The sequence below is a fragment of the Rhagoletis pomonella genome, unplaced genomic scaffold (assembly GCF_013731165.1).
Source record: "Rhagoletis pomonella isolate Grant_MI unplaced genomic scaffold, Rhpom_1.0 Rhpom_scaffold_00004, whole genome shotgun sequence".
Lineage (NCBI taxonomy): Eukaryota > Metazoa > Arthropoda > Insecta > Diptera > Tephritidae > Rhagoletis > Rhagoletis pomonella.
In genome coordinates, this window is record NW_023458558.1 from 38,374,868 (window position 1) to 38,391,836 (window position 16,969).

The 16,969-nt window shown below is 34.1% G+C and overlaps 2 protein-coding genes across 4 annotated transcripts in view; one reads left to right on the forward strand and one right to left on the reverse strand.

The window, feature by feature from the left end:
- LOC118737549 (autophagy-related protein 16) overlaps positions 1 to 16,969 on the reverse strand; it is a 302,080-nt gene that overhangs the window by 225,759 nt on the left and 59,352 nt on the right. The window lies entirely within an intron of this gene.
- LOC118737551 overlaps positions 1 to 16,969 on the forward strand; it is a 261,819-nt gene that overhangs the window by 194,844 nt on the left and 50,006 nt on the right. The window contains exons 5-6 of the mRNA XM_036468127.1: positions 13,613 to 13,773; positions 16,690 to 16,891. Of these exons, the coding sequence (XP_036324020.1) occupies positions 13,613 to 13,773; positions 16,690 to 16,891 (363 nt within the window). The remainder of the gene's footprint in view (positions 1 to 13,612; positions 13,774 to 16,689; positions 16,892 to 16,969) is intronic.

Consider the following 16,969-nt stretch of genomic DNA (forward strand, 5'->3'; position numbering starts at 1 on the left):
ACGAATACGAAGATTAGTATGAATACGAAGATGAGTACGAATACGAAAATGAGTACGAATACGACATGAGTACGAATACGAAGATGAGTACGAATACGAAGATGAGTATGAAAACGAATATGAGTACGAATAATTAATTTAGTAAGTGTTTTTCCAACTCAGCATCGTTAGTATTGTTTGTAGATATGTCCATTGGGAGTTTAAGGCGACATTTAGAAAAACGGTACAAGAGCAGCTAGTTACGTGCGATGGAAAGACTGGCATTTGACTGATCCCCGGCTAGCGCATATTTTTTTACCTCAACTCAATACAATCCGAATGGACGTAAGCAATGAATGCCGCAAAAACTTTTTTATATTTTTTGATTTTTTCTGCTTTCCGGCAACTCATAAGTCTTCACACTTCATGCTGCCTGATCTCTTTCACAGCCACCTGTTTTACAGGCAATCTCATATTTAACACATTTCCTCACACTTGTTACTTATTTATATGCGTTTAACGCCTTTATACCCATGTCAGCAAAACAGAAAGCGTGAAAACCAAGCAGGAAAAAAATGACAAGAAATTTATAAAAATAAATTCAATAAGACCAAAAATGGCTTGCGCTTAGGTACAATACTTAGAATCGCAGCCAAGAAGGAGAGAAGCGATTGTGACCGCAAAGTGGTTAACCAAATCGAGTAGCGATTGTTGTAGCTGCAGTGGCAATTGAATAACTTAAAAAGGAAATTTAAGATATCTGCAACGAGCATAAACAATTACGGGCCAGTCAGTAGGAATTTCGTTCGCTATATAATAGTGGCTGGCAAGCAATTGCACAAAAATATTCTACTAAAAAAAACAACAACAACAATAGAACGCACAATTCAATAAATTTGCTGGCACAACAAAAACAAAACTTACTTAGACCCGCACGAATGACTCCGTATAACTCCAAAAGGGAACGACCATTCATTCAGCTTGCAATTTGTTGCCTAAGTCTTTGGCGCGTACCTGCTTGCAGCCTTGCAATATTGCATTGCCGAGGGTGTGTCAGTGAGCGCCACGAATTGCCCGCGCTTGACTGGTAGCAAAGAAGTAGGCGCTGAAGAGATATGGAAGGGATTGAAAAGAGTTGCAAGCAATTTTAAAATCGCAGCTCAACTTAAGGTAGGACATTTTTCATTAGAGCCAAGAGTCAAGGCACTGCAACAGACGAATGCCAGCAGCAGCAAATGGCAATTGTAACAATTGCTGTTATTGCCTTGTTGCCAATGGCGCAGCAACGCATAGCCGGAAGCTGTTGTTTGTCGCTACGGTTATTTGCTGCAATTGCTGCAAGTGCCATTCTATGCGGGGAAGTGTACGACAGTGCAGGGGGCAGTGCAGGGCAGGGCGGGGTAACACATGTACAAGTACATAATAATAGCAACGTATTACAAAATATTTTTACATAAATATGTGAACGTGCTGTTATTATTGCTGCCGCTGCCGCTGATTTTGTTGCTGCTGTATTTATTATTGTCGGTCGAGTGATTGCGGTTTGCTGTGCTCAGCATGTCATAAATATTAGCAATGGATCAGCAGGCATTCTCAAAGCAAAGGCTTGTCGCACAGCATTTTTTCCAGCTTACCAGCGAATATGTATGTACATACATAAATATGTAAGTATGCACGTTGACGAATGAAACTACGCAAACGCAGAGTTGCCTTTATTTATGCTTGCGCGTCTAGCGTCGCCAATAATCAGCAAACATTTTTAGGTATTTTTATTGCAACATTACAAGCGCAAATTTAATTGGTTTAATAAATTACAAAACTTCAATTTTCTCATAGACAAGCAACTGCGTTAGCCAATGTAAAATGTAATTATTTAAGCGCAGGAATGCAGATGCTCGCTTAGAAATGTAAGGACTAGCAATTTTTCAAATATCTGCAGAAATAATTATTTTAAAAAATAATTAGAATTTTTAAATATTTACAGTTTTTAAATAATGAAAATACTAATGAGTTGAAGAAATGAAAATGGGACGAGCTGTGTGTAAACTTTTATGCGAACGAAAGGATGTGAATTTAAAAAAAAAAAACATATATTTGGGCTCTTGCCTAGAGCTAACCTAATATTAGAAAGCGCATACCTCTTTTATTATTATCAATCTATGGTTGCCAATTTCTTCTTTTATTCGTTAGCTGAAATTATTTTTGAAAATTTTTTTAGTGTTTATTATTTTTTATGAAAATATAGCTTATGGCGCATTTACATGGTATGAAGCCATATGAACTGTTGATACGCTAAAATAGAGGGACTACATGTTCTAATGAGGAATTCAATGATATGGAGTGGGATGCATATAATAAATTTTTTCATATGAAAAGTTATGGGGAGATACTGTAAACATACTGTTGTGATACTGTTAAGCATATGAAATTATAGCAAGTTGAATTTTCATACATCTTCCCATAAAAAGTTTAACAGATGCAGAGATACCAAGGGGGGTTTTTCCCATTTTGATGCCTTTTTAATATAAAAACCCACCGAAAAGGAGGAAAGCGGCAACTCCGCCATTCACATACATGTCAAAAGTATGAATTTTAAAAATTAAAAACAATAAACAAACAAATTCAAAACAAAAAAATTCTTTGTACTAGAACTTTTTAAATTGAAGCCACTCACGTTTAGTGGACAATAAAAATACGAAGAACTATGATAACAAACTTACAACAAGACATTACAGAACATTTTAATGAGCTTTATATCACGTTTAAGTAAAAATAAGCCTATATTTTCCAAGCTGGAAAAGAAATGAAAATTGTATTTTTTTGTTGTTTACACAAAGACTTGCCAAATATACATATAAGTCAAAATTATAGAAGGCATGTATACTTCTCCCTTTCATTTTTTCATACAGTTTATGCTTCTTTCTGGCTTTTACAAAAATGCAGGGATACCGCACTTATTTCGGTAGAATATGATCGTAATGTATTTTCAATTCGAAATCAAACAAAAACATCCCACGAAAATGTTTGCGATTTTAGAACCATTAGTGAATATTTGCAAACTACTGCAAATAATACAGTGCCATATCTTACAAAGTTCAGAGTATTAACGAAACAAACAAGCATTTTATGGCTTCATGTTTCCTTCAAACCGCATTGTTATTTTTTCTAACTTTTCCTTTTGTTTAGCGCTGTTAGCCTATTAAGTTATATCTTTTAATTTATACATGTGAACTATTTTCAATGAGCATTTTTTCATTTGCTCCAGAATTTTGGGTACATTTTCTAATAGTACCTCTCATTCTTTTTTATATTACATATATACACTCCGAAGTTCGGGATAGTATTTTGAATATACCAGCAATATATGTAAAAGTAGTGCCGGCTGCTGTAGAGCATTACGCAGAGCCTGAGTTCAAGCCCAGTTTTTCTAATAGTGGTTGCCCCCTGTTGGTAATAGTAAACCTCCGAGTGTATTCTGTCATGGAAACAACTTCTCATTAAAATACAATTGCCGTTCGGAGTCGGCGTAAAACTGTCCTTTACTTTGTTTGACAAAATCACGCACACCGCATATCGGAGGAGAAGCTAGGCCAAACACTAACATATTGTTCAAGCGATATACATATTCGTCGTTTAAAGTACAAAAGCGCGTATCGTGGTTCTGCAAAACCTCGGAACTGAAATTTGTGCCAAAAAAGATATTTGGTCATCGGAAGCTCCTGACATCAAGCCCTTAGCCATTTATAATAAAATATCGATATAATAAAATATCGACTTAGACATAAGGAGAGAAGATTATTAAGTTTAAAAGATAGAACCGTTTTTAAAATTTAGGCAACCTCCCATACGAGGTTTTGCATTTCCTTTATGCGCGGTTTTGTGCTTTAAACGAAGATATGTAGAAGTATTGCATACATATTTTGGTGCCCATTCAAGTATAAAATCCACTGAGAAACGGAAGAAAACGGCATCCCTATGATTTCAACTTATGCCAAACGTTTCGTAAACAAGCAATTCTGAACAAAAAACTGTTTTTCCACAAGGATGTTTAAATGGAAGCATTACAAATATGGAAAAATAGCAATCCACAAGGCTTTATTGGCAGTAGGTCCTTTTTAAAGCACATTTAACAAAAAAATAAGCTTCTAGTTTCGAAGCTAACACAAAATAAAATGCTTTTCTTTGTTGTTTACAAAAAAAATATTGTCTAGTATACAAGTCAAAATTGTTAAATATATATCGCTTTCATTCATTTCTTCATAGAGTTGGTGCTTCTTTTATAGGAAAATTCATACGGCTTATGAACAGATTCATACCATGTAAATGCACCATTACTGTCTCAAAACACCATATACTTAAATCAAAATTCCAAATTTTGTAGAACATTTATAAAATTTTCACCAATGTTAGTCGAAATTTTAAACTTTTTAATCAGATTTTTTACAATTTTTATGAGTACGCAGTTTTGTAGCCATCTAAATTTTAGTATAATAGAGTACAAGTTCGAAATAACTGGGACTTACCGGTTCTTTTTGGAATTTTCTTCCATACAAAGTATGTTCAACAATTTTTTTTTTTATATGGAGAAAATGAACAGCAAGTCATCGCTACTTTAAACTTGCCCTTTGTTTACTAAAATTGAATGTGCTACAAAACTGTATACCAAGAGTGTATATAGGAAATCTAATTAAAATCTCCTAATTTTTGTACAAAGTTTTAAATTTTGACTCACATAATTTTTGTTACATAACGAGCTACATTTTAATAAAAAAAATAAACATTAAAAAAACGTAAGGGAATTAACCAACTATAGAAAATATATAAATTTCGTAATATGTTATAAAATACCAACGTACTGGCTTGTTTCTTCTAAGCAAGTCCTTGGGTAATAATTATCATTGAGATAAATATTTTTAAATCTTCAAAAGATTTTATTTTGGGAGTTATATTTTAAAAGTCCTTTTATAATGATTATGAGTGCGAAAAAATTTGTTAAGTCTTAAAAGGCGGGGCCTCTTCAGGACCATTTCGGGATTAGTTGGGGCCTAGCTCGGGGCTCGTTGGGGACCAGTTCGGGACTATTTGGGGAGTAGTTTGGGCACCGTTGGGGCTTAGTTTGGGACCAGTTCGGGACTGCATACATAATATAGTTCCAATCGAGTCCCCAACTGGTCCGAAACAACTCCCAAACTGTGTCCGAACTATTTTCCAACTAGTGCCGAACTGGCCCCCAACTAGCCGCGTACTAATCCCGAAATTGTCCCGAACTAATCCCGAAATGGTGGTTCTTTTAGCCTTAAACAATTTTTTCGCATTCATAATTATTGTGAAAAGACTTTTATATTAAAAGTTTCGAAATAAAGGTCTTTGAAGACTCAAAAATATTTATCAACGATAATTATTATGACAAGACTTTTATAATATAAGTCTCGAAATAAATGTCTTTGAAGACTTAAAAATATTTACCTCGCTGATAATTATTATGAAATTACTTTTATTTTATAAGCCTTAAAATAATAGTTGTCGATGAGTTAAAAAATTTTTCTCACACATAATTCATAATTATTATCAAAAGACTTTTATAATTCTTACGAAAACTTGGATGACTTTTTTAAAACTACACCATGAAATAATTATTATTCTGGGTCTCTGCTTTTAATATGGTGGACAGTTAACGCTCAGACAAAGCTGGGAATCAAAAACAACTTAGTAAAGCTTAATTCCGGGATGCTCCGTAACAGAACCGTAACAGAGAAGTGATGAAGTGGCACTCATCTTCAGTGAGAAATATTTTAATACCGTGTAAAATCTTAGGCAAAAGAACTTAAACTTCGTCACATATTCGATTGCTATGGAAGTAATCTTACGCCCAGCTGCCGTAGATCGGTGACTGGCCATAATCCTAGACAGGAAGCTATACTGAAAACCAAATATTGCGGGTCCAGTAAACACGATATCAGTTGTCGTGGCTGGAACCTCTTCGACGGGAGTCTGCTGGCTATATGAAATGATAATCATTGATATTATATTGCCAACAGTCCCATGGCTGGGCGTGAATGGTAGAGTGGTAAAAATACTCACTAGCGTTTCAAAGTTAGATGATAGAGTTTGGAGAGGGGGTCCCTCTCCATAATTCTGTGTTAAACTGAAGCCTAAGGTTTGCTGAGTAATGCAACGTGTTTGCCGTCATAAAAGAGGCATTTGAAGGTAATGTAATATCGATTGGAATATGTACTCTGGCAGCCAAGCGGCAATTAGAGCTGTTGATTCGCTTATTTATGGTGCCATCGAAACTGGTCGAGGACTGCCTGACTACTCACTGCCTTTTCTTTTTGGGGAAACCCTACAATTGTTTTTAACTAATTTTTATTATGAACAGGAGAATCGATTTTTCTCCAAATTTCTACTTTTTCTACACTTGGAACTAAAATTTTTAATAACAACAAATAAAAATGCAACAATCGGGCTTAAATAGCCTCTTTGTAGTATTGTCAGCTTTCATTAAAAAAAAAATCATCAAATTGGGTAAAAAATGAGTGAACTATGAACCGTAAATGCCAGTTTTGAAGCATCCTAGTTAAACCATCAAGTATATACACGAAACAGCAGGATTTGCTTTGTAGCCCAAATCAAGTAAATTATACATTATAACACAAATTTTTATTAAATTAAATATTTCTTTCATTCCATTCGATTATCCGCACTTCAAGTGTACTTACCGTTTCGAAAGTCTTTGAACATAAGTGGTGGCTCTCTAAAACCCTCCACAAATTCAGTTGACAACAAATTGTATTCAGCACTTTCACTACTTTTTGGCAAAATAAAATTAAACCTACAAACGCAAATGACCAAAACAATAGCGCGCAGGCAGGCAATCATGGAAATTAGGAAATAGCGGTAATATCAATGGGCAGCTGAGCTGCACAACGTTAAGTGTCCAATTTAAAACTGCATTTTTTATTTGCCTTGTATATGTGTAGTAATGTAAAATATTGCTTCTGGTGTATGTGTCATTACTTTAAAATTGCGAACACTTTGAAGGAGCAATCACAAGAGTCTCAGTAAACGAAAAATGCAATAACTCACCTGCAAAGAGAAGAAGAAGAAAAAATAAGTATTATAAAAGTTAAAACGAATTAGTGTTATTGTAAGAAGTTTTATTGTTTTTGTAGTTCTGTAGACTTTTTTGTATGGGGCAAGCAATGTGCGATTATTGCGTAGTGTCATGATTGCAACCGTATTGGCCTACTGCATATGTACATACTAAATACGTGTAGTAGATAGCGACACATATGATACTATACACTTGTATTAATGTGTGCATTAGACTGGGTTACAAAGGGTTTGTAAATATTCTCTGGTTTAAAAGATTACTTAAAGAGAATATGGCGTCATACAAATGAATAAACGTTTTTCCGATAAAACTTATAACTGTTACGGCACTGTATTTGTTCAGTACCATTTCAGTTGTAAACCGATTTTAAAGCGTTGCATTTCTTTGAGAAGATATTTTTAAGTAATATACAATTCCGCATACTGTTTAATCGCGTTAAAACTTCGATGTATAAATAAGCAAAAAACAAGACCGACTTCATTTCTCATATTAAAATTTAAGATTATCGTTAATTTCTTCATGAGTCAGTGATCGGATTTAAACCTAACTAGGATGGCACCACCTGGGAAGTAACACCTTTCATTTAAAAAAAAAGATGTACATCAAAAAAGTATAAATAAAAAATATTCCGACGAATTGATAAACTTCTCCTTTTTGTGAAGGCGGTTCATAAAAGTAATGGCAAAAGGCGACACTGATTTTAGTGCGGCAACTGTTAAAGCTGTTTTTGATACATTTTTATACCCGAGGGCACTTGTGCACAAGGGTATATTAATTTTGTTCACATAACGGTTGTTTGTAACAGCCAAAACGAATCGAGATAGATATAGACAAATGTATACATAAATGATCAGAATGAAAAGAGAAATCGATTAAGCCATGTCTGTCTGTCCGTCCGTCTGTCCGTCTGTCCGTGTACACGATAACTCGAAAAAAAATTGAGATATCTAAACGAAATTTGGTATGTAGGTTTCCGTTAATCCAAGGTAGGTTGGTATTGAAAATGGGCGAAATCGGACTGTAACCACGCCTACTTCCCATATAACGGTAATTTCCAGAAATACGAAAACTGCGATATTTTAGGAACTACTGAAGATAATTCACTCAAAATGGACGTTTACGATAATTTTTAGACGAAAAATAAGAATATTATACATTTTTGGAAAATGGGCGTAGCCACGCCCACTTATGGTTACATGTGTATATCTTGGTAACCGCTGCACCAATTTCTTCCGAACTTGGCACAGTTGTTGGCCTTGGTACAGTATACTAAATGGCCGAAAATTAAAAAAAATCGGACAATAACCACGCCCATATCCCATATAACGGTAATTTAGAGAAATACAAAATCTTCGATAAATCAGTAAATATTAAAGCTAATTTATTCAAAGTTGATGCTTGCAACAATTCTTTACCATGAAATACGTTTATGGTAAAATTTTGGAAAATGGGCGTTGCACCGCCCACTTATAATCACATATATGTATGTATATCGGTAACAGTTCTACCAATTTGTACCAAACTCGGTATTTTTATTGTGCTTGCCACATATAAGCAAAACGTTGAAAATTATTGAAATCGGACTAAAATTACGGCCGCTTTTCATATAACGGTAAATTTCAGAAATGCTTGAAACTGCGATATTTCGAAATTTAAAGACGCTAATTTGCTCAAAATGTATACACCCCGGCTTACCATGTAGAGATAGCCTTCGGAAAGGTGAAAAAACATTTATTTAATATTTGCGCCGGGTATTTAATGTTCGGCTCCGCCCGAACTTAGACTTTCTTACTTGTTTTTTTTTGTGTTGATTACGAATATAAAGTATAAAGTTTTATAAGCTCGAGATTTTAATATAAACGAGGTCAAAGTGTGTAAAATTCCAGTTTTTTGCAATACTTGAAAAGCTCTAGCAAACAGACAAAAGCCTTCCACTTAGGCTTAAATTAAAGCCAGTCCTGGTAATCAGCATAAAAAAGTCTTTCAAAAATATCTTTAACATTTTCCACACTAAAACTTGTTTCCATTTTTTAGGACCTATGTAAGAAGTAAATAAATAGTGGCATATTCCTTTAAAAAATATATATACAAAAGTCCTTCAGAAAAATCCACAACAATCAATTTACAAACTCTGTGCAAGATTTTAAGCGAATTCTGCAAATTTTCATAAGTTTTTGATGTTTTTATTACATGTTTCATGATTTTTAGTTCCGGTTTTGTAGTTTGTTGGATTGTTTTTTTAATAAAGTGCACGTTCGAAATAGTTAGGACTTACCGTTGGTTGTTAAAAAAAAAATTTGCTTTGAAGTTCGAGCATAGAAATATTCAGCCTTATCATGAGTTTAATTTTCCCCGAACCGGTTCACTTTTCACTTTTGGTTTCCAAGTATTTACTATGGGCGAAATAAAAATTTTCGGGTGAATTTTTTTTCGTGCGAAACTCAGGATAAGGCAGATTGTATGAAAGAAAATTAAATTAAATTGCATTCAACGAAAAAAAAATTTCAAAAATCAACTGTCAGTTTTAGCTACATCGAAAAGGCACACTCAATTTGCCGTAAATCAATAAACCACAAAACTGCATACGCAAATTTTTCCTAAAATATGTAATGAAAAACGTGAAAACTTTTATAAAGATTTGAGAATTTTCGTAAATTTTGTCTGATGCTTGTGGGTTTTACTGAACGTTGAACTTTGTTTTTGTAAAAGTTTGTAAACATTTATTTACTTAGACACACTGCAATGACATAAATTGCCTCCTTCGACAAAACAACTAAATTATGAAATTTTGCCTATCCAAAATTCGGTTTTATTTACCATAAAGTAACAAATGTTGGTGCTTCATTTTTCAAGTATTTTAAAATAATGGAATGGTTCTCAAAAATATATTTCCAACGGCCGCATCACACGTTAATATCAGGCCATAAACGATTTTTGACGTTTTTGGTATGAACCCAGACGAAAGTATCCTCTGAAGCCAAGCCTTCAAGCTAGGTACGTAATTAGACACTTTTTCTTTCGTATGGGCACCGACCCAATCTAATGTAGATACATATGAATGTATGCTTATAAATACAACTAGGTTCCGCATATCTTGTGGGATCTGTTAGAATCTGTGGCATCTATCGTAGGCTCGTAGCTTTTCTTGTTGCCGCAATTATAGGCCGTGAATTCAATAAATTCGTGGCGTAATCATAGCGGTATCGGCGATTTTTACTGCTGTTATTGTATTTATTGCTGTTGCGCTGATTTCAGCAACCATCTTTTTTGCATTATTTCCACTGATTTGTTTTCATGTTGCCACATTACAGTTGCCAACATTCAGTAGTAAGACAATCAGCGAGAAAATGTGGCAAATGGCTGGCTACAATTTCGTTTTGTAGGCCATAACAAATGCAAGAAATGCCTACGTTGAAAGCCAAACGTAATTTGTTATTAAGTTAAAGCGCATTTTGTCATTGGCCTCAAGCGAATTGGCGTATTTGTGGAATGGGATGATGGCGCACTAGCGTGCAGAGACGCGATGAAAGGACAACAATCCCCTTATGAGATCTAAAGCAGAGAGCAACGGGCAATGGAAATGGTGGAGGATGAATATAGAAGACGCAAGCAATTCGGTACAATTGTTGATTGTGGAAAGCAGGAGCAGGCAGACAGGAAAGCAGGCCAGCAGGCGGCCAGTCAGCAGGCAAGGCAAACGAATAAATAAAGTTTGCCTTTGAAGTCGCTGACCTCGCAGCGATTTTCAAATGTTATTTTGATTTTATGGCATTGATATTGATTTGCGAATTCGATAACCTTTTCTGACACTGATCATGTTGTTGCATCTTTGGTTGTGCAGTATTACATGCCTTTATTTTTGCCATTGTCAGCTGAGCTCTGTGAAAATTATGCAATAAAAGATAATGATTTGCACAAAAAGATGTACAGCAAGCAATGCAACGATGCAACAACAATGCAATGCCTTTAATTTACAAATTTGCAAACTTTCTTCGCTTCTTGCCTCTTACCACACTTTTGGCTTGTACCGGAAGGCGAAATTTCTCAATCAAATTTTCCAAAGCTGCCGCCTAATATCGACAAAATGTAAGAAATGCAAGGAAAAGGATTAAGAATATTTAGAAGGGGGTTGATCTATAGTTCTGAAATGTACCTACCTACATACACACGTTCATGGTGTTATATACTTACAGTAACGGTCAAAAATAGATGAATGGTGTTTCGTTTTTAATATTTACAATATTTTTGAAGCTACATTTTTTTCATACTTTTTTATAAATTATATTCAACAATTTTTATTGAGCTTGAGGCCGTTTTTAATGAAAAACTATTGTGGAATATTTATAAAAATATGGTCCATACTTTAACAAAAGCTATATAAATCACATTTTCAAACTTTATCAAGAATTTAAAAATTTTCCACAAATTTTTCCCAAAATTTTGAGCTTTATCAGAATTATTATAAAATTTTCGGGTATGTAGTAACAAAATAGGGGCAAGTTTTGAGTGGCTAAAAAATCGCGTTGATTTTTAATTTTTTTTTTTTGCTGACGGCTTTTACGTTTTTTTTTTTCATATAAATAGTGAAATTTAGGAAAACTGGTGTTGCATTTTTTTTGCAAACGGTCTTGCGTATATCCCTCCATAAGGAATTTATGCAAAACACTGTCAACTATAAAATATTATTATAAATCTATGTGAATTTTAGCTGCTCAAAACGTGTACTTGTTTTACTAGAATTTTAAAAGCTTGTTAACTGCGTACCCAAAAAATGTCTCAAAATTCTGGTTAAAGAGCTCGAAATTTATTTAGATAAAAATTTTTGGAATTTTTTATGATCTTTAAAAAGCATGAACCATATTTAAAAAAAAAAATATATCAAAAAAATTGTACCTTGAAAAACATTGTAAATATTAAAAACGAAACACCATTCATCCATTTTTGACCGCCACTGTAGATAGAAACGACCGCAAAAACATACTGACCCCAATTACTCACTTGCAATCCTACGAATGCCACCGCAAGAACTGTGCGACCTCAACCTCATATGCTAGTGTGTATTTAATTACTTTCAAGTCATGCAATTACATGACAGCGGCAATCTTTTTCCAACAACAACTTGGCATTGCTTCTGTCGACTCTTCTTCCACCCATTCTTCTTTTTTTCCTCCTCCATCGAATATTATTATTATGATTTCTACACAGTGTACCCTGCTTCTGATTGCTTCAACCTGTCACATACACGCATACACTTCACTCTGCAGCGTACAGCAGCCCGACAAATCATCAGTCAAGATGTCAGCAATACTGATGTCAGGTACTAATTTGCTATAACCAGGGCAGCAACAGTAGAAATGCAGAAAACAGTAAAAACACATGGATATCATATTGCCATTGTAATTTTTCAACGAAGAAGAATCAACATAAGAAAAGTTGAGATGTGCAACATAAATTATCTTTATTCTGCCTGGAAGTGTATCAAGTGCAGGTACAGACTAGAAGCATTCAGGAAAGAAGTATATTTTTTCCAGCGTTCCTCTAGTGATCTCATGTCTCATATTTATGTAAATGCATATGTATGTAGACACTCATTGATATTAGCAATAAACAGATATTCGAATAGCGTAAGTCGAAAGCAGTTGTTGCATTTAAAAAAAACAACATGAAGATTGTCTTCTTCTACACATATATATATATGCACATTTTTTACAAGTATGCATACAAAGAGTTAATAGCATTCGTCATCACCGCCCTTTTTTGCGAGTAATTCGGGTCAATCAAATGGGCCAGAAATATGGCAGATTACCTAGTTATCAGAGAGGATAAGTCGCTTTTCACATCAGGAAATAGGCTTTGGAGGGGCTGATCACGAATTGTTTTAGGGATTAATTTATTAAAAAAGTATAAAATGTAAGCAACTAATAATTGGAGCTGGAGATTCTATCCGAATAATACGGACATTCCTGGTATTAAACGAATATTCCAATATCCAGCGCCGTGAACCGGGTATTTGGACTAAGAACGGGTTTTTGGTCTTTGAACCGCGGTTTCGGTATGGATCAAATGTTCGGTAATTAAAAAAAAAATATATGTACAGGTATTTGCGTTATTTTTTTTTTATTCAGTCACAATAAAAAAATATATATACATATATAAACGTATAGAATTTATATCATGCGCTATATGTACGTATGTACATGAGTAGTAAACAAATTTCTGCTGGTAAAGAAACATTGTATTACCATATTTAACAAGAGAAAAAATAAAAAAGTGAGGTAAATCCAACTATTAAAAACTGGATCAAAAATTTGTGGAAATTTTCGGTTAATAGTGGTTCAGTTAATAAGTAGAAAAAGCTGTTTATATGGTTCAACTCCGTACGGATAACAAAAAAGAATGCATCGAATTCGACATCTCAACCATATTTCAAAGAACCGTTTAATAATTACTAACTTTACATTAAATATTGGATTGCATATAATCATCTCAAATTACCAGGTAATTTTTTCCCTCTTTCAGCTACGTTTTCTCTGCACCCGGAAAGTTATTGAATTCACTGCCTGGTACGCTTATGTTAACCGACTGTCTGGAAGCATGCCAAACGAACGAAGCCTGTCGTGCGGTGAACTACGAGACCGGCTTGTGTGTGCTATTCTCGGCCAATGCGGACAAATTGCCTGGTAAGTAAACCCGATTTTGGCTGAGTCGATATGAAAGTTATCAAAAAATTATATTTCAAATATCAAGCAACAAATCAATAAATTAAGCAATTAAATAGAGTGACCTCTTGCTTACACAACGCAAAGGGCTATATTTGAAAATTTTGAAATGTTACGCGATAAGCAAAACACGTCTTAAATTTGCATAACAAATGCTTTTCTGAAGAAGCCATTAACTCTTTTTTTGTTTAAGATAACGCTTTAAATTTTTGGTATCTGAGAGCCAGTTAGCCGAATCTTTAAAAAGTGAAATTCTGATATGTTGTTTCGTTCGTTTCACTTTTTTACGTTTTTTACTTTCAAACAACTGTCTCGTTAAAGTTTCTCATTGACCTTGAAATTTAGTTCACACCAAAAGTCATTAGACATATTTTCGGTAGACGAAGCTTTCAATCAAAAAGTTAAATTGATTATGTCACACAGTTAAAAAAAAAGCTATCGTAATCTTATAGCAAAGAGCCAAATAGAATTAAGAAATCGTAACGAAAGCATAAAGCACGATAATGAATTGACAACGAAGTAGTTTTTTTTTTTTTTTTTGTAATCATAAATTGGTTTCAAGTCACAGTACTCTGCCTGCTGCGATACTTATTTAGTACGTACGTTTTATAGGTAACAATCCATAAAAAGTGTAGCATCATTCGTTTGCTCTGTACAAAGTTATTGAACTTTGAAAATAGAGAGTTCGGTAAGTACTTTACGTCATGTTTTAATACTTTTTTTACGAAATGAAAAAAAACGGCGGACGGAGCGAAAACTTTGTGTTTGTTCTTATTTCGGCTAGTACCTTAGTAAGTGGTAGTTTCTTTTCGTTCCAATCGATGAAAAACTTTTCATAGTAACTATATTTTATATGTCCGCCATAAAACCTAAAAATGCCAGAAAAAAGCAATGGAGATAATAAAAACATCTTTAGCATTGTAAAATGGTTAAATAAACATTTGGATATTGTTATTGGAAGTCTCCTGAAGGTAACCAAAGTTTTCCGATAGAAAAATATTGATTTTGAAGAATTCCAATCCACGAAAAGTTGTTTTTTTCCTATATAAAATACATGGAAAACTTTAACTGCTTTGAGCGACCTCTAAATATTTTTTGATTTCAAAATAAAAAAATAGGGGTATACTTTTTTCGATATAAAACAATCCTAGGGGGTGAGAGCATTAAAATTCCGACTTTACTTATTTTGGACCACCCTATTGTATATACGTACCTACTGTGGCTCAAAGACGGGTGTTGATTTCTTTTAAATATTAGCAATTTTTTAAGGTTTAATTTTTTTATTATTTTTATATAAAAATACTGTCCAAGCTTTAGCCGAAACCATATAAATCAGAATTTCAAACATTATACGAAATTTAAGGAAATTTATCAAAATTTTGATAAAAATTTCGAGGTTTTTAATCTGAATCTTTACATAATTTTTGTGTAAGCAGTTTTATAGCCCATACAATTTAACAGCCGTACTCTAACAAAGTCACAAACTTCAGTACTACTTTGTAGTGGCAAGATGTGCGCGCTTCCACTCCGTAGCGCCTGGGTTCAAGCCCTGGTCAAAGCAACATCGCATCACTATGCCATGTTCGACACTGTATGTATATCAGATCAGAAACAGTGACTATTAAAAAAATATAAGCAAGTAGAAAACTCAGCCGTACGGAGAACATTGTTTTTGTTTTTCGCCTTCTAAATAAATCACGTATCATTTACAGAAGGAGTAGGAAATAATTGAGACGTTTCATTGTTGCAATTATAAGAAGGAATTATGACAGAACGAAACGAAAATTGAGCAGTAAAATCGTTAAAGACACCCAACGAGCTGGTAATAATTTGGCAGAATCAACTATTTGATTACCAGTGAATATGTATTATGTGTGGGGCTATAATGCTGCATGATTTGGCAATAAATCGCGTAATAATAGAGTAAAGCATGCTCGTCGCGTCATTATTTTTATTTGCCAAAACTAACGAAAGAGTACAAAATAATCAGACAGAGTGATTAGGAAATTTCATAAAAAAGCATGCCAACTAAGCGTGCTTGTTTACTTTTACTAAAATAGTTTTTTTAAGATGTTTTTAGACGCAACATCATTTCACTTTAACCCCTTAATTGAGAAGCCCAAAAGCTGTTAAAGTGTAAAAAAAAATCAGCGCCAGTCACAGTTCCTTAATATCTGTTTATATCGTTGCAATGTGGTAAACACGTTGCCGTCGTTCTACTACGCTTAGCTTTTGTGTAGCGGACATACAAATTACGCAAATAAGCTAGAGATATAGCCTTAAGAACCATGCACTTCAGTGGAGTTTACGCACTCAAGCGCTCTTCGGTAGCTGTGATGTAGCCTTCCAAGTGCGTAATTCGGTAGGAAAGGCTGCAACTTAAATTACAATTATTGTTGAGTTACGTTAGCGTACGCATTTTTGCTATTCGAATTGAGTACAAAAAAGAATTTTATCAAAACTTGTTTACAAGTGAATGCTTTGGAAGGTAGTGAAAAATGGTAAAATAATACAAATTATGCGAGTAAAAAATATTTTGTAACTGACAGCAGGTTTCTCGAAAGGTATAGAATTTTTTAATTTAATTTTGATCTTTATTCGAATTAAGTAACTTAATTAATTGAAAAATACTATTTAAAATCAGCGTAAGTTTGCAGAAGTCCGCTAAAGTAGTTTAAGTTAAAATTTAAATATTTTCTAAATTTGTTGCTTGATTTATTAAATTTTTCAACAAAAATAATGAGAGTTGAAGAGCCAAATTCTCCGTATATACGCATTAGCTTGGAGTGCACTTAATGTGTTTCTCTTGTCATCACCAACAATCTGCTCAAATACATTGTTAACTTAAACCTCTATTTATTTCTCTCTTCTGAATAGGCGCCTTGACCAAATCGCAATTCCCCGTCTTCACAATTTATGCACAAAAATCATGTTTGGGCATTCGGCCGTGCTTACGTGCCTGGTGTGTTGATCGCGTACAGGGCTACAAGCTGAATGGCTATGCAAAGCGCACGATACCGGTGGTGTCGCGACGTGATTGTTTGGAATTATGCTTGGGCGAAAACGAATTCACGTGCAGGTGAGTGGAAACAAAACATATGTATTTAAAATTAACAAAGAAAAAAAAAACTTAGCTTAACAATGAATGCCGTATTCT